Source organism: Daldinia decipiens, assembly GCF_022478715.1.
Source record: "Daldinia decipiens strain CBS 113046 unplaced genomic scaffold F4813scaffold_30, whole genome shotgun sequence".
Taxonomy (NCBI): Eukaryota; Fungi; Ascomycota; class Sordariomycetes; order Xylariales; family Hypoxylaceae; genus Daldinia; species Daldinia decipiens.
In genome coordinates, this window is record NW_026054573.1 from 286,763 (window position 1) to 300,170 (window position 13,408).

The 13,408-nt window shown below is 47.6% G+C and overlaps 3 protein-coding genes across 3 annotated transcripts; 1 reads left to right on the forward strand and 2 right to left on the reverse strand.

Moving 5' to 3' along the window:
- Positions 1-425: 425 nt before the first annotated feature.
- Positions 426-2,995, forward strand: F4813DRAFT_367705 (maintenance of telomere capping protein 1). Its single transcript, XM_049244202.1, has 2 exons — positions 426-1,500; positions 1,579-2,995. The coding sequence occupies exons 1-2, from the start codon at positions 912-914 to the stop codon at positions 2,559-2,561; spliced, it is 1,572 nt and encodes a 523-aa protein (XP_049097334.1). The 5' UTR covers positions 426-911; the 3' UTR covers positions 2,562-2,995.
- A 394-nt stretch (positions 2,996-3,389) lies between these two features.
- Positions 3,390-5,515, reverse strand: F4813DRAFT_391791 (NAD-dependent malic enzyme; the record flags this gene model as incomplete). The annotated part of the gene is made up of 5 exons (XM_049247206.1): positions 3,390-4,182; positions 4,256-4,499; positions 4,552-4,848; positions 4,909-5,101; positions 5,219-5,515. The coding sequence occupies 5 exons, from the start codon at positions 5,513-5,515 to the stop codon at positions 3,390-3,392; spliced, it is 1,824 nt and encodes a 607-aa protein (XP_049097335.1).
- A 2,764-nt stretch (positions 5,516-8,279) lies between these two features.
- On the reverse strand, positions 8,280-11,671 carry F4813DRAFT_180598 (uncharacterized protein). Its single transcript, XM_049239314.1, has 5 exons — positions 10,590-11,671; positions 9,703-10,538; positions 9,257-9,638; positions 8,737-9,164; positions 8,280-8,658 (listed from the first exon to the last, which is right to left on the reverse strand). Exons 1-5 carry the CDS (start codon positions 11,185-11,187, stop codon positions 8,557-8,559), a joined length of 2,346 nt encoding a protein of 781 aa, XP_049097336.1. The 5' UTR covers positions 11,188-11,671; the 3' UTR covers positions 8,280-8,556.
- Between the last annotated feature and the right edge of the window lie 1,737 nt (positions 11,672-13,408).

A 13,408-nucleotide genomic window follows, 5' to 3' on the forward strand; every position in this document is an offset into this window, starting at 1 on the left:
CTGCGTTACTGCTATGACTACCTACTGCCAGCCCGTATTATTAGGTGCAAGGTGCACTGCTAATTTCTCGAGGTTCGGGCTGTTCAAAGCCACAGATGAAATCCCGATTTGGGTGTACTAGCCACAATACTTATCCCACTTGCTGGATTTTACTAAAGCACCTTCCCGTCTTTGGCCAATGGGATAACACGAATATGTTTCTTAGCTTAGGTACTTTTGGATCAGACGCCATTGTACATAGTACGTACATTGTAACTTCCCTGTCAAAGCTGCGGGAGATCACGTAATATACATACATATGTACATCCAATATGGTTCGTGTATTGCTGCCACTGGTCCGCCTACCCCGTTTAGTGACGACAGTTCCTGATGGAACCTGGTCAAAGCTTTCCGTGTGTCCCATCTTCCTTCCCGAAACCGAAACCCTTTCACATATCGACTGGTGATACTGATACCATAAGTGTACTTACTACTTAACATATCATACCTATAATGCATATCACATGCCATATTGAACTGTCCATCCCCCCATCCCCCCATCCCCCATCCTTTATTAAAAATAGCATCTCATCCAGCCTCTACAAAATTAGTTGATATAGCATAGCATCTCTTCTCAGTTCTCAGTTGTTGAAATAGTGTTTGTTGCATCTCGAATCCGCTCAAACTATTGGTTCCCCGCGGCCCTGCATACATACCTACACATATGTACAAGGCCACAGCGAATCATAGTCAATTCCTGTGTACGTCTAGTTAGGATCGCAATAGCTCTTCGTAGCCTATTTCTTAGCGCAGAAACTATTAGCTATCCTCCATTTGTTTCCTCTCCATCGCAATTACTAGCGATCTTTCTCTAATAAAGATACCCTCCCCCCACTACGATAACTACCTACCTACCTACCTACCTACCCAGCATGGCAGCAAGGCGGTCAAAGGCGTCTGCCGATGATGGATTGAATGAGCTCTTCGAAGGAATCGACGAGAGCGTAGTTAAGAAGCCTGCTAGTAAATCTAAGCCGGCTCCCTCTAAGACTCGAGGCGAGAAGCTCAAGAAGGACATACCTGGTCTTGCTGAGCTGGAGGACGAGCTTGGCGAAGAACCCGTCCGACCCCATACTCCTCGCGTCAAAGAGACATCTGCCAAGGCACCTGTTAAACGAACTAGCACAGCAACACCTCCGCCTGGTGCCCCTCGACAATCCGAAGACAAGCCAGCCAACGTCGCACGCAAGTCCGTCGATAGCACTCGCTCCCTCCACGCAAGCTTTACCCCCAGTGCCACCAGCTCTGATCTCCAGGATGCCGAGAAGAAGGGGCCGGTCGAGGAGACAGCACAAGCTGCTGGCGGTGGTTGGTGGGGTGGATTGTTTGCTACGGCCAGTGCTACAGCAAATGCAGCTATGAAGCAAGCCGAAGCTGCATACAAGGAGATCCAGCAGAATGAGGAAGCTAAGAAATGGGCCGATCAGGTTAAAGGAAACGTTGGAGCTCTGAGAGGTCTAGGTATGTATTTGAATACGGCGCCTACCTATCGGGAGAGGTTTGACTAAGAACATATTGAACTAACAATCTTGCTTACAGGCGACGGTATCCGCCAGCACGCTTTGCCTACCTTTGCCAACATCTTACACACTCTTGCCCCGCCCATCTCCTCTCACGAGCGTCTACTTATCCACATCACCCACGATATCGTCGGCTATCCATCGCTTGACCCTCTCATCCACGAGGTCTTCAGCCGGGTCATGTCGCAAGTTGAGGGCGGCGACCTCCTCGTCATCCAACGCGGCCATGAGAATACCGCTCGACGATCCTCGGACGCCTTTTACAAGAGTTCTTCCAACTCTGCCGGCTGGCGCGACGGACCCTGGTGGAGGCAAGTCGATTCGCCTCGCGACCTAGGTACTGTGAAAGGTATAATCGAGGGGACCAAGCTCTGCCGCGTTAGTGCTGAAAGTTATTCCCATGACTACTTCGCGGCTAGCGGTGGTGTTAATGAGGCGCAAAAACGTGCCCTAGAACCCGTGAGCGAGGAAAATCCCGTGCGAACTAGTGACATCTTCCTCGCCGTCCAGCCCATCATCGTAGATGCAGACCCCGCCCTCTTCGCCGGTAGCACAGCTGGCGAGGCAGAGAAGGAACCCAGCGCCGTAGCCGACGACAGCAGTACAGACCCTCATATTTGCTTCGCCGTCTACGTCCTCGACCCAATCCACGATATTGTGTACAGCACCGTGAGCCAGTACATCCCAGCCAAATGGATCCGCTGGTTGGATGCGCCGGCACCCTTGACGCCTGCCAGCGGCGAGAGCGAGCACCTGGGTCCGGAAGGCGTAAACGTCCCCGACGAGATCCGGGAGATCGTGGAGAGCGGCGGCGTAGACCCGCGCGAGTGGGTTGCTGAGTGGGTCGAGGAGACGCTGAGCTTGAGTATCGGAGTTGTAGCCCAGCGGTATGTGGCTCGTCGGATGGGTGTTGGTGAGGGAGGGCTTGGAAAGGGGAAACAGAAGGTTGAGGAGTTGCTTCAGGGGGGCGGGGGTGAGGCGGCTAGGGCGGGGCTTATTTGATGATGGGATGGGAAAGTCTTGGCTTACGGGAAGGGAAAGGGGATGGGACCGGGGGGCAAGAGAGGAGGTATGTTAGTAGGTAGGTAATCAGCTGCCTGCTTTGCGGTCTATTGTCTAGTGCTGCTTTCTATGGAGTTAGCCGGGTCGAATCTAGTACTCGATTTCTTATCGAATTTGGAATTATGCTGGCTGTCGATTTATTTACTATATATGAAGGGATGTAGTAATATATCATGATATCAATTTTTGGGGTTGTCTCGGGTGTCTTGTGTACCTACCTACCCTCCCTATATATGGTTATATCTGTCTAGTATTGCGAATTGAATGGATAGATTAAATTAGTATTTACCCAACCTAGGTATCACATAGTATAGTCCTATAGACAAAAGGTTCTAGTCGAACTGTACCTATATATAGCCTACATGTATAGGCAGGCAATCAGTATAGTCTTCTTTCTACACACGACTTCAAAGCCTACCTACCTATCTTCAGAGTTAATAAACTTCAGGAACACCCCTATATCCCATCAATTAAAAAAAAAAAAAAAAAAACCGACAAGACATAATTTATACCCATTCAGATCCCATGGCTCGCGATTAAAGCATCTAACCTAAGTAGTTGAATCAGACTTATTCTGATGATAGATACACTAGCAACGGCACATATATATATATATATGTGATATTCATAAGTCCCGCGGCATACACAACTACGCCAGCTGATCTACCGAGCAATCCTTAGATAACATCTTCGCCATAACCTCATCCCGGGTTCACCTCAAAACCCACGGGCAAGAGTACTAGTTACCTGATATAGCTCACTCCCTACCTAGCACCTAGCAACCCTATCCCGAACCTTCTCCAGACTCCCCACAACCTTCAACTCCGCCTTCGCCGCCCTGCTAGCGCCTTCCGGCTCAACACGCTTTAGTGGGCGATACACCGGATCCCACATCTGCTCCTTGATCCACTCATCTAATTCCTCTTTATCCGTCGGTATCCCCTTCTCCCCCGCAACACCATCCTCCACCGCCGCAAGAACAACCTCCCTCGCAACGCGCACGCTCACAGCCCGCACGTCCTCGACCCCCGGCAGCAAGGGCGCAGTGTCGTCTTTCAGCGCGGGACTCAGATCCGCGACGCCGCGAACGGCCGCGACGAGCATTTTGTCTGTGACCTTGGACGCGCGGGAGAGCACGGCGCCGAGGCCGATGCCGGGGAACACGACCGAGTTGTTGCACTCGGCCACTTCGATTTCGACGTCCGCGCCGTCTTTGCCCCAGGGGCCTTTCACGGGCTCGAAGGGCGAGCCGGTGGCTACTAGGGCCTTGCCAGCGGTCCATTTGAGGATGTCCGAGGGGACGGCTTCGTGGAGTCTGGTAGGGTTGGATAAGGGGAGGATGACGGGGCGCTCGGTTCCTTTGGCCATTTCTTTGATGACTTCTTCGGTGAAGGACTTGGGGACGGTGGATGTCCCGATGAGGACGCTGGGGTGGATTTCTTTGATGACGGATACGAGAGAGCGTTCCTTGCCATCCCATTCGGATGCTTCTTTGGCGTAGGCCCGTTGGCCGTGGTCGAGCTCGGTTTTGGTGGTGAGTAGGCCGGGCTTGTCAATCAGCCTACAATGATGATGATAAGTATTATACTACGCAAGCAAGGCGGGTATCAATTCCTCATAAGTTTCATACTTACCAGATTTGCTTTGCGGCCTCTTCTTTGTCAACCCCCTTCTCGGTAGCGATAGCATCGCGGACTTGATCAGCAATGCCTACGCCAGCAGTTCCTGCGCCAAAAATGACTATCTTGGTGTCCCGAAGCTTTTGCTTGCTCACATGCAGTCCAGCCATGATGGCAGCCAAGGTAACACATCCAGTTCCCTGGACGTCATCGTTAAAGCAGGGGATCTCAGATCTGTAATGGTCCAAGATACGACGAGCTAAATATGCGCTTTAGTTCAAGGTCCCATCCTACCATGTGGGATCACTCACCATTCGCCAGACCAAAGTCTTCGAAGTGGATATAAGCGTGAGGGAACAGTTTGCGAGCGGATTGAACAAATTCATCAACGAATTTGTCGTACTTCTCCCCTCTTTCCCGTCTCTGGCGCAGACCTAGATATAAATCATCATTAAGAAGACTCTCGTTATCTGTTCCACAGTCCAGCACGACGGGCAAGGTCCGGTTGGGATGAAGGCCAGCGCAGAGAGTAGTGAGTGCGAGCTTCGCGCTTGAGATAAGAATCCCACCTACGCCTTGGTCTCCTATGCCGAGGATCTCCTCACCGTCTAAGTTTGATATGTATCAATATTGCAGTTACACGACAATCGCCGATTCTGAACACTTACCTGTGACGACAATGTAGTCGACATCTTCGGGTTTCCCCCATTGAGCCAAGTCATGTGAAACCCTGTCAATATCGTTGATATTCAGAAAACAGCCATCGGGTCGTCGGAACAAACGTGAGAAGTTCTGAATTGCATCACCTTCTGTTGGTGTGTATACAATACTGAACATCTCCTTCAAGTGGTCTTGAATAAGCTATAAGTAATCAGCATGGCGATTTTTTGTTAGGCGGGCCGAGACTAAGTTTGATTTATGGGGGTTTATAGAAACAACCAAGGACTAAGACTGGGATGAGCCGCAAGATAAATTTACTTTGAAGTATAGGACCAAGTTCTGCTCCTTTAACGATGTCAAGAACGTGTTCTTGGCCAAGTCATCTTGTCTAGAGGCGTACTGCTGGTATGCGCGCTCCGTTTGTTGTTCGAGAGTTTGAATGCCAGTAGGCAGTAAGCCGGTGAGGTTGAACTCGCGTCTCTCTTTAGCCGAGTGTGCCGAGCCACGGTTGAAGTATGGTGTGTTCAACACAACCGTTCCGGACACAGCGCATTCTATCGGACCGCTGGTGCTCAGCGGGAGGTGCGAGAATTTAGATTTAGTGCTGGCCGGCATCTTAGACCTGGTGGAAAACGCTACGTGATTCAAGTATTGACGTCTTGACGATCGCAAGAATGAACGGGTAAAATACATCAAAATTTTATTAGAATAATAAGTCCAGACGCCATGACAGTTGTTACACCACAGATATAAACAAGTTTAAGAAGCAAGAAAACTTCTATATACATTCAAGCTTGGCATATAAAGTGCTCATTCGCACATGCCAAATGCACATGTGCAGAATTTAAGTACAACAACAGGAGCGAACTGCTGTGTAGTGACGTCGTCCAACGTCCCGACGAACGGGCGACGAATGAAATCCGCTCCGAGGGCGGAGATCACCGTTGGGCCGAACCTAGTTGGAACTAGGGCTGGGCACGGCAGACTGAGAGGGTAACCCGAAAGCCGCTATGTCGGAGCGCTTGGAGCCTCGCTCATGTGGAAAACTGTAAGGTAAAGCACAAGATGAGCGTGGACTATGATGGTCCATAGGAATTGATTTTATTCTTGCAGCAAATTAGTTATACGGACGATGCAAGCACCGTCCGCCCTATATCTCCAAGCCCTCTCAGGACCACGACGCAAGACGCATCACGGAAGAAAGATCATTCGGGTGAAAGACTCGTAGGATGGTTCGAGTGGCTGGAGTAAGGTCTGCTGCGTCATGAGATTTACGATAAAATGAGAAGATACAAACCTAGTTGGAATACATCTTTTCTGCTTGTGTGTTTATATTTACTACCAATGAGTGGTGTCATCGAAGAGTATCTCAAAACGCAGATGGTAGAGCTGAAATGCTAAGTTTAAAATGATTCAAGAGAAATTTTCAGAATGAGCAAAAGGGTTGAAAATTAACGCACAGACCACTATGAACCCAATATTTAGTGGGGCTGTCAGCCAGTTGTCACCTATGTACCTGCACGGGCCGGCAGGACTTACACCTACACTTACACCTTGGGAATAGAACTTGTATCCCATCGTAACATGCAAATTAGTACCCAATAATAAGGTGGGTAGGTAGGTAGTCATAACTCTACACAATAGATCAATTCTTCAGCTAGCTTCTCCTAAAAGTATAGTTTTAATATAATCTATAGTTGAAATTTGATCTTTACCCGTGATCTATAAAACATCTTTCCCTGAGGACCCGAGTTTCGTCTCCTGGAATGCCATGTCTATTACTGGTCGGAAGTCTCGTCAACAATTGTCTCATATTCGTGCCTTGATAAGAGCATGCGCTATCAGCGGAGGTGGCGCCTCTGTCCATAGATAATAACTGTTGTTTTCTTAATATCTTCGAAGACATGGCGCTTGTTATGGATCCACACGGCTCTACTGACAACTTTAAAGGGGGATAATAAATAAGTCCTATCCTTAATTGGTATCCTACCCCTGACTTGCATCAGATTGGTCTTGTATGATACTATCCCCTGAATATTAATATAAACAACACGGGGACGGATATATTGGGTTGTTACTAGGACCTGTATCTCTTTCCCGGTTGTTGGAAAATCTATTGTGACGGCACTAGTAACCCGCCACGAGTGATATGGCTAGATCCCATCTCCATACTCACCTTTTTACAAACAGGCCGCTAGCGAGGCTGAACATTGCGAATGAAGATATGGTGTCGACGGCGATATCTTAATGATGGAACTGCTAACAATTCGCGATTGGCTTCGGGGATTTTCTTATTACTGACAGCATGAATCTTTCGACTATTTCCGCCCATCTCTGAGACGGCTGGTTGAAGCCCATGGTGTTATGATTATAGACTTCCGGGACAGTGGATGGCTTTGCTGGTAGCTGGAGTTAAGAAATGCGGGGACCTGACTTGGAGAAGCAGCCTATACTACTATGATTTTGTGAATATAAATATCTTTCAATTCTTCATTTGCAAGTTGAAACACCAACAAACGCACAATCTCAAGACTTCAAGTTCTTAGAAATCTTCACTTTTATCTCTATAACTACTTGTTAACCCATCAGCTTAACGGCTCACTAACCTACCCTTGTAATGGCTTCTTAAAGCTACGTTGGCTTGCCGGAATCTAGTCTATGGACCTAAACACTGATGTACCACGAGCAGAAAGCTCCTTTAGCACGTAAATAACCACGGAGTCTGTATTCGACCCTGACTACCGCTCCCTTGTTGACGAAAACGACTATAAGGATGGCGGCAAGTATCGATGTGATTATAAACGCATCAACATTCCCTTTCTGGTGATATGCCTAGGTTAAGTAGGTTGGCTAACCTATAATACCTCGCAGCCATTATAAACCTGCAGATACGATACAAAAAGCCAAGCCAGGATAACAAAAACTTCGCTATGGGCACTGGCTGGTTGATTCGACCTGATCTGCATATCACTGCTAGCCACAACATCTATAGTCGGTCTAGCGCCGACAGCGAAGACAAACTAGGCCAAGCAGTCCATATTAAGTGACACATCGGCTATCACGGGAGGGACTCACTCAAGACCCCAATCGTCCAGTATCGCTTGGCCAAGAACATCGTGAGTACCACCGAGTGGCTCATTGACAGGGACCGCCATCACCGTGACGTTGCTTTCATCCAAGTCGATCGTCCCTTCGAAGGAAACCTTCGCGTGTTCTCCTACAAGGCTACTCCTAAGATTAGTGACAAGATGATCTGAGTCGTCGGATACCCCACCGACCCTAATACATATATGCTCACGTAAAAAAAGAACCCCTATTACCCTTATTAAACCCTGACAAGAAGTTAAACATAATAATCGACAAGGCAGCGAGACGCACATTTACAAGAAAGAAAACATATATTTATCTGAACTCATTATACATAGCATAAGGTGAGTTTGCCAAACAAAACAAAAACATCGCTATCGCTCCTCTCCTAACCTAATAATTCATGCAACCAGCCTGTTCATAACACACCGACTAATCCATCCATATATCCTAGGTACCTCAAACATGCTTCATAGCCAACACACAAGACACTCATCGCTCAACACACCATCTTACAATCTGGAATAAAGGAATATAGATCAGGCAAAGTAGACGTAGCAGCACCTTGTTTAACATCCGCCTCCACCTTCACCACAACCGCCGCCGCCGCCGCCTCCGCCACAGCCACCTCCGATTCCACCACCGCCGCAGGCCGCACCCGAGGAGCCGCACTAGAGAAGCATAGTGTTAGTGTCCAGTCACAGATCTCAGTAGCAGAAGGGGGAAGAACTAGTAAAGTTAAAACTTACACCACCGCCACCTCCACACCCTCCACTTCCACCACACCCACCACCTCCTTGCCCACAGGCCCCCGCCGCACACCCTCCTTGGGCGCCCTGTCCGGCGACTGCTTCGCCAGGGGCGCCAGTAGGGTAGCATCCCGGGGTGAAGTACATGGGGTAGAGGTACGGGCCGTACATCATGTAGGGGTATCCCCAGTAAGAATGGTAATACTCTTCTCGGGGCGGGAGCTCGCGACCTCTTCTCTGGGCACGCTTCTGCGCGCGCTCGTAGTTGCGGTTGAGGTGTTGTTGGTGCGTCTCGTGTAAGCGGCGGTGCACGACTTCGCGACTAGCGTCTACGTCGGTGAATTTGACAGAGTTGTGTGCCGAGATGTGTGCGCTGCTGTCAGGGGGACAGAGCGCAGCTTTGCCGGATTTATGGAAGGTCTCAGAGACTATGGGGGAAGTTAGCTTAAAGATAAACAAATTTTAACCTTGTGTGAATTGTAGTTATGCTAGCTGTTAGTAAGGAGAGGGATGGACGTACCCTTCTCGTTCCTCGATATGCGGAGCTTGCTGCCGAGAGAGGACACATGCGAAGCGCGAATCGACTCGCAGTACCAGCACGTACACTCCGAGTAAACCTCACCGTAGGTTTCCTGATATACCTTACTCGTCCACTCGAAAGCCGTAGACAGCTTATCTTCGTCAATCTTGTCGTCGTGATCAATCAGACGGCGGGTTTTCGTGTACATATACCTGGTATATGCAAAAGGGCTAAGCTGATGCGTGTGCCATGCCAAGTCGACGTCGAGGGTTGGGACGGCAGTTTTTGAAGGATCTCGGGCCATGATGTCTACAAAGCGTTTATATTTCTTGAGTAGTCGTGACATTGTATCCCGAGCCGCTGGGCTGTGGAGCCAGTCAATCTGTAGATAGTGTAAGCCTATGACTTTACATAAAAACCCAACCTTCAAAATATCACGAACATACCTTGTTCATCTTTTCTACAAATATGCCTTGGCGGAGAACGGCGCCGACAAGATCAAGAGCGAACGGGGAAGGGTTCCCCCAGTACCGCGACATCACCTTTCGAGTATGTGCCTTGGCCTTTATGCCGAGACGATAGCGTTTGGCTAAGTCACGTCCTGTAACACCCTCTATTTGCTTGATAGCGCTGTTATTGTTTAGTGTGCGCTCAATGAGGACGCGGACATCGTTCATAGTAGGTGCAGGGTTTCTATGAGGGTTAATTAATAGCAGCAACTGGCTGCGAAGGCGGTATTTGATAATTCGGTTTGGGAATGTCCGCTCTTGTTGGCGGGCATCAGGAACCTCTCGTGGTAGCCCCGTGTCGTTTTCTAATATCGTACCGGGCATTGGGCGACCATGGGAGAGGAGCCTCCGTGAGTCTTTAACAAATTTGGCTGCCTCGAGGAACTCTCTCGTGATGGTTCTTCCGCATTTGGGACACACGTGTTTAAAGTTTCCATCTCCATAACCCTCTCCGAGAAGATAGGAGTCTTTACTAGTATATCCTTCGGATAGTTCGCATGTTGTCCATGGTATGTTAAGGGTCTTGGCGCAAGTAGGACATTTGAGTACTTTAACCATAGGGTCATCAACATTATCCCACTTCCGGCCTATAAGATTTTCCCATGCTTCCTTGCATTCGAGCGAGACATTATAGTTGAAGTTGGTATCAATTGCATTGTCAACGAGCTGCCATGGCATGCCAGCCGTCCACAAACCATTCAGGCAGTATAGTGTAGCATCCTCGAGATATGCTCTGGGATTGAGCATGTGAGCATGCCAGACCATTAAGACATCTATTCAAATTAATCATGATTTTATATACGCTCATTGTAAATTTGACGTACCTAAAGGCGGAAGTATATGTTCGGCCCATTGGAGGGGTATCCCTTTGGACGTAAACGTACCATATACCGTAGAGGCTGACTCTTCGTCATAGCGGCCTTGCATATTTCTCTCTGTTAGGTGTTTCTTAGAAAGCGTAGCCCACCAAGTCTCATATCGGTCCACAGCTCTTGCTACGAAAAGCGCCCATCGCTTCTCTCGAAGGCTAGCCAAACGTTTCATGGTCTCTTCTTCGAGCTTCTGCCCGTTTTCGACATGTTTGGACTTCCTATCCTGCTGTAAGAGAAAACGGCTATCGAAAAGACCCCAAATGCCATCCGTATAGCCAACGTCCTCCTTTAAACTCTGGAAGGCAGCAAGTAGCTTGAGATGTACAAGACAAGTATCGGGTGTTATATTTGAATTCCAAGAAGATATTTCGACGGGATCAGGGGCAAAATTCATAACATGATCGAAGGTGGCATTTAACTCTTCAGTTGGTGACGCTGGAGCCTGGCCAGGGGATATTCCACCATTTCCTTCACAATAGCTAGGAGGTGCTTCACTGGCTTCTCCATCCGACAGCCCAGATATTACATCGAGGTTGTTTAGCTTCGCCATGATAGAATATCAAGATATTAAATGGTAGATTAAAATCGGGGAAAAGGGGAGACTTGAGTGGTTGACAGTAAAAGCGTGGGGTGGTGAAAGGGGGGTCTCTGGAGATTAAATGGGGGAGTAGAAAGTTGTGTTCCACGGGCGATAACTAATACATATTAAATAGGTGCTATTCGATTATTCCCGCTTAGACTAGAATTATGGTTTTAATATGGTAGTTCCAATATCATAGTTCTACGCATAGGTCTAAGCCAAGAGTAGATTTATAAGATGCGAAGCGTTTCAGGGGGGGCATTACGCGAAGTTAAATAGGCGGAGGGTTGGATGGTGGCTTAAGTTTCGGTGCTGTTTTTTCCGCAGGATTCTACCCAAAAGAACACCGATTTTACCCCTGTAGGCTCACCTTTTTACGCTAATGCGCAACGCCAGCGCGAGGCATTCTGCATTTAATAAAGCTTATCAGACATGAGTTGGGGTATTATTCGACCATGTACTTACTTCCTGAATTTCTCTGAGCTTAGGTACCTTACTTAAGGTTCTTAGGAGGTACTTACATGCACCTACTAAAACACAGTTAAGTGTAAGTATAGTTGGAAACAATATGATTGGTAGAATCATCCGGTAACCCTTACGAGATTTATAAGATGACGTGTGGTGGTTACACGGTGGTTACACAAAATATATTACGTAAGAATATTGAGGAACAGTGCCTAGACCCTGTGACTTTCTGACCCAGCTGCTCGTTAGCGACCCGTCCAAAAAGCTTAAAAAACATCCCTTTGGTTTATGTTGCCCCTATATCGACGTAGCCTTGAGAGGCATTCTAAAGGTTATGACGTTTAATTTCACCCTTTATAACTTTCTCCTATTTAGACTCTGCCTTACCTACCTTTCTAGGTACGTCATTTAGCGCAAGATTAAAGTCTAACCTAAGGGTTTCGCGCAACTATTTCGAGCGATCGGTGATTACTCTCCACAGTACCCCGGAATGTAGAATACATCACACTCCGGGGTTGTGGGGATCCTTCCAAAGCTTCTATGTAACTTCTAGCCTGTAAATTTTCTACTTTGAAGAAACCCATACATAAATATTTACATAGGTAGTTACATATTACGCAGGATTTTAGGCGCGTCTCTAATTCGGCTTGGCAAGACAAAACAAGCTTTCACCCTTTGGAATGCGAATGCGATACCATTTTTCCTTGAAACAATCTGAGGTTATAATTACTGCAGACTGCAGCCTGCAGTGATACCATCGATCATAATGTCTCGTCCCATTCCTCCCTGTCTCGCCATAGGGGTTGCTAATCTTAGATCGACGCTAGCGGCCTTACAGAATATCCAAGTACTTAATTGTAGCTAGAAAATGATTTCTACCTTATGTACTTTCTCGATCTATGGTCAATAGAACTAAAGCATGAAAAAACGCCTTGAGACCCAATCGGTCACCGTCCTTACGAAGCTAGACATTCAGCCCAACGTATCTCGGTGACGCAAATAAGAAATCTTCACGCATAGTATGTCGGTAATTGGTATTGGCCTATCGGTTTGACGGATCAAGTTAATAGTAGAAATAGTAAGGAAAATGGTAAGGATATGATGGCGTAGATACGAGGACATCACGATGTTCGACAATAAACACCTAAGGCATCAAAGGTACTTCATATAAATGAAACTTGGGGGTTGCGCAACATTAGCGGGACCGCCCGACGGTTGAGGATGGGTCATGTCATACTATATAATAGTACCTAACCTAGGTAAGCATGCTAATTTATAAACTGGTTATATATAACCTATGTAGTTGGTAGTTAGGTCGATTATCAAGAAGTACTAGTATAATGCAGCATGCTGACACAGCCACATAAACAACATCAATGTCACGATAACACAAGCATGTCACATGAGAATAAGAAGGAAAAGTTATCGTGAAACAGGCGACAGGTTCGATTAGCGTAATCTACACCCTGTATAAACGACCAATCCTATCAATACATTGAACCACCCGCCAGCCCTCATCAATGTATTGATCTCCTAAACAAGTCCGTGTCGAAGCATTGAGCCACCCACCAACCCTCATCAATGCAATATATCCTCCGCAAACTCTTACATCCATCGCTGTAAGTTCTCCACAAGCCAGTAAACCCATCACGATTGGTTCTCCGCGAACCAGTCAGTATATCCGTTGTTGTTGTTGTTGTTGTTGTTGTTTTTCAAACCCAAGAAC

What these genes read in the sequence shown, in the direction of transcription:
- F4813DRAFT_367705 (XM_049244202.1), top strand. Translation starts at nt 912, where the DNA reads ATGGCAGCAAGGCGGTCAAAGGCGTCTGCCGATGATGGATTGAATGAG. An exon ending in TGGAGCTCTGAGAGGTCTAG is followed by an intron (nt 1,501 to 1,578) that starts GTATGTATTTGA and finishes TCTTGCTTACAG; the next exon opens with GCGACGGTATCCGCCAGCAC.
- F4813DRAFT_180598 (XM_049239314.1), bottom strand. Translation starts at nt 11,187, where the DNA reads ATGGCGAAGCTAAACAACCTCGATGTAATATCTGGGCTGTCGGATGGA. An exon ending in TTGTAGAAAAGATGAACAAG is followed by an intron (nt 9,639 to 9,702) that starts GTATGTTCGTGA and finishes CACTATCTACAG; the next exon opens with ATTGACTGGCTCCACAGCCC. An exon ending in CATATCGAGGAACGAGAAGG is followed by an intron (nt 9,165 to 9,256) that starts GTACGTCCATCC and finishes CTTCCCCCATAG; the next exon opens with TCTCTGAGACCTTCCATAAA.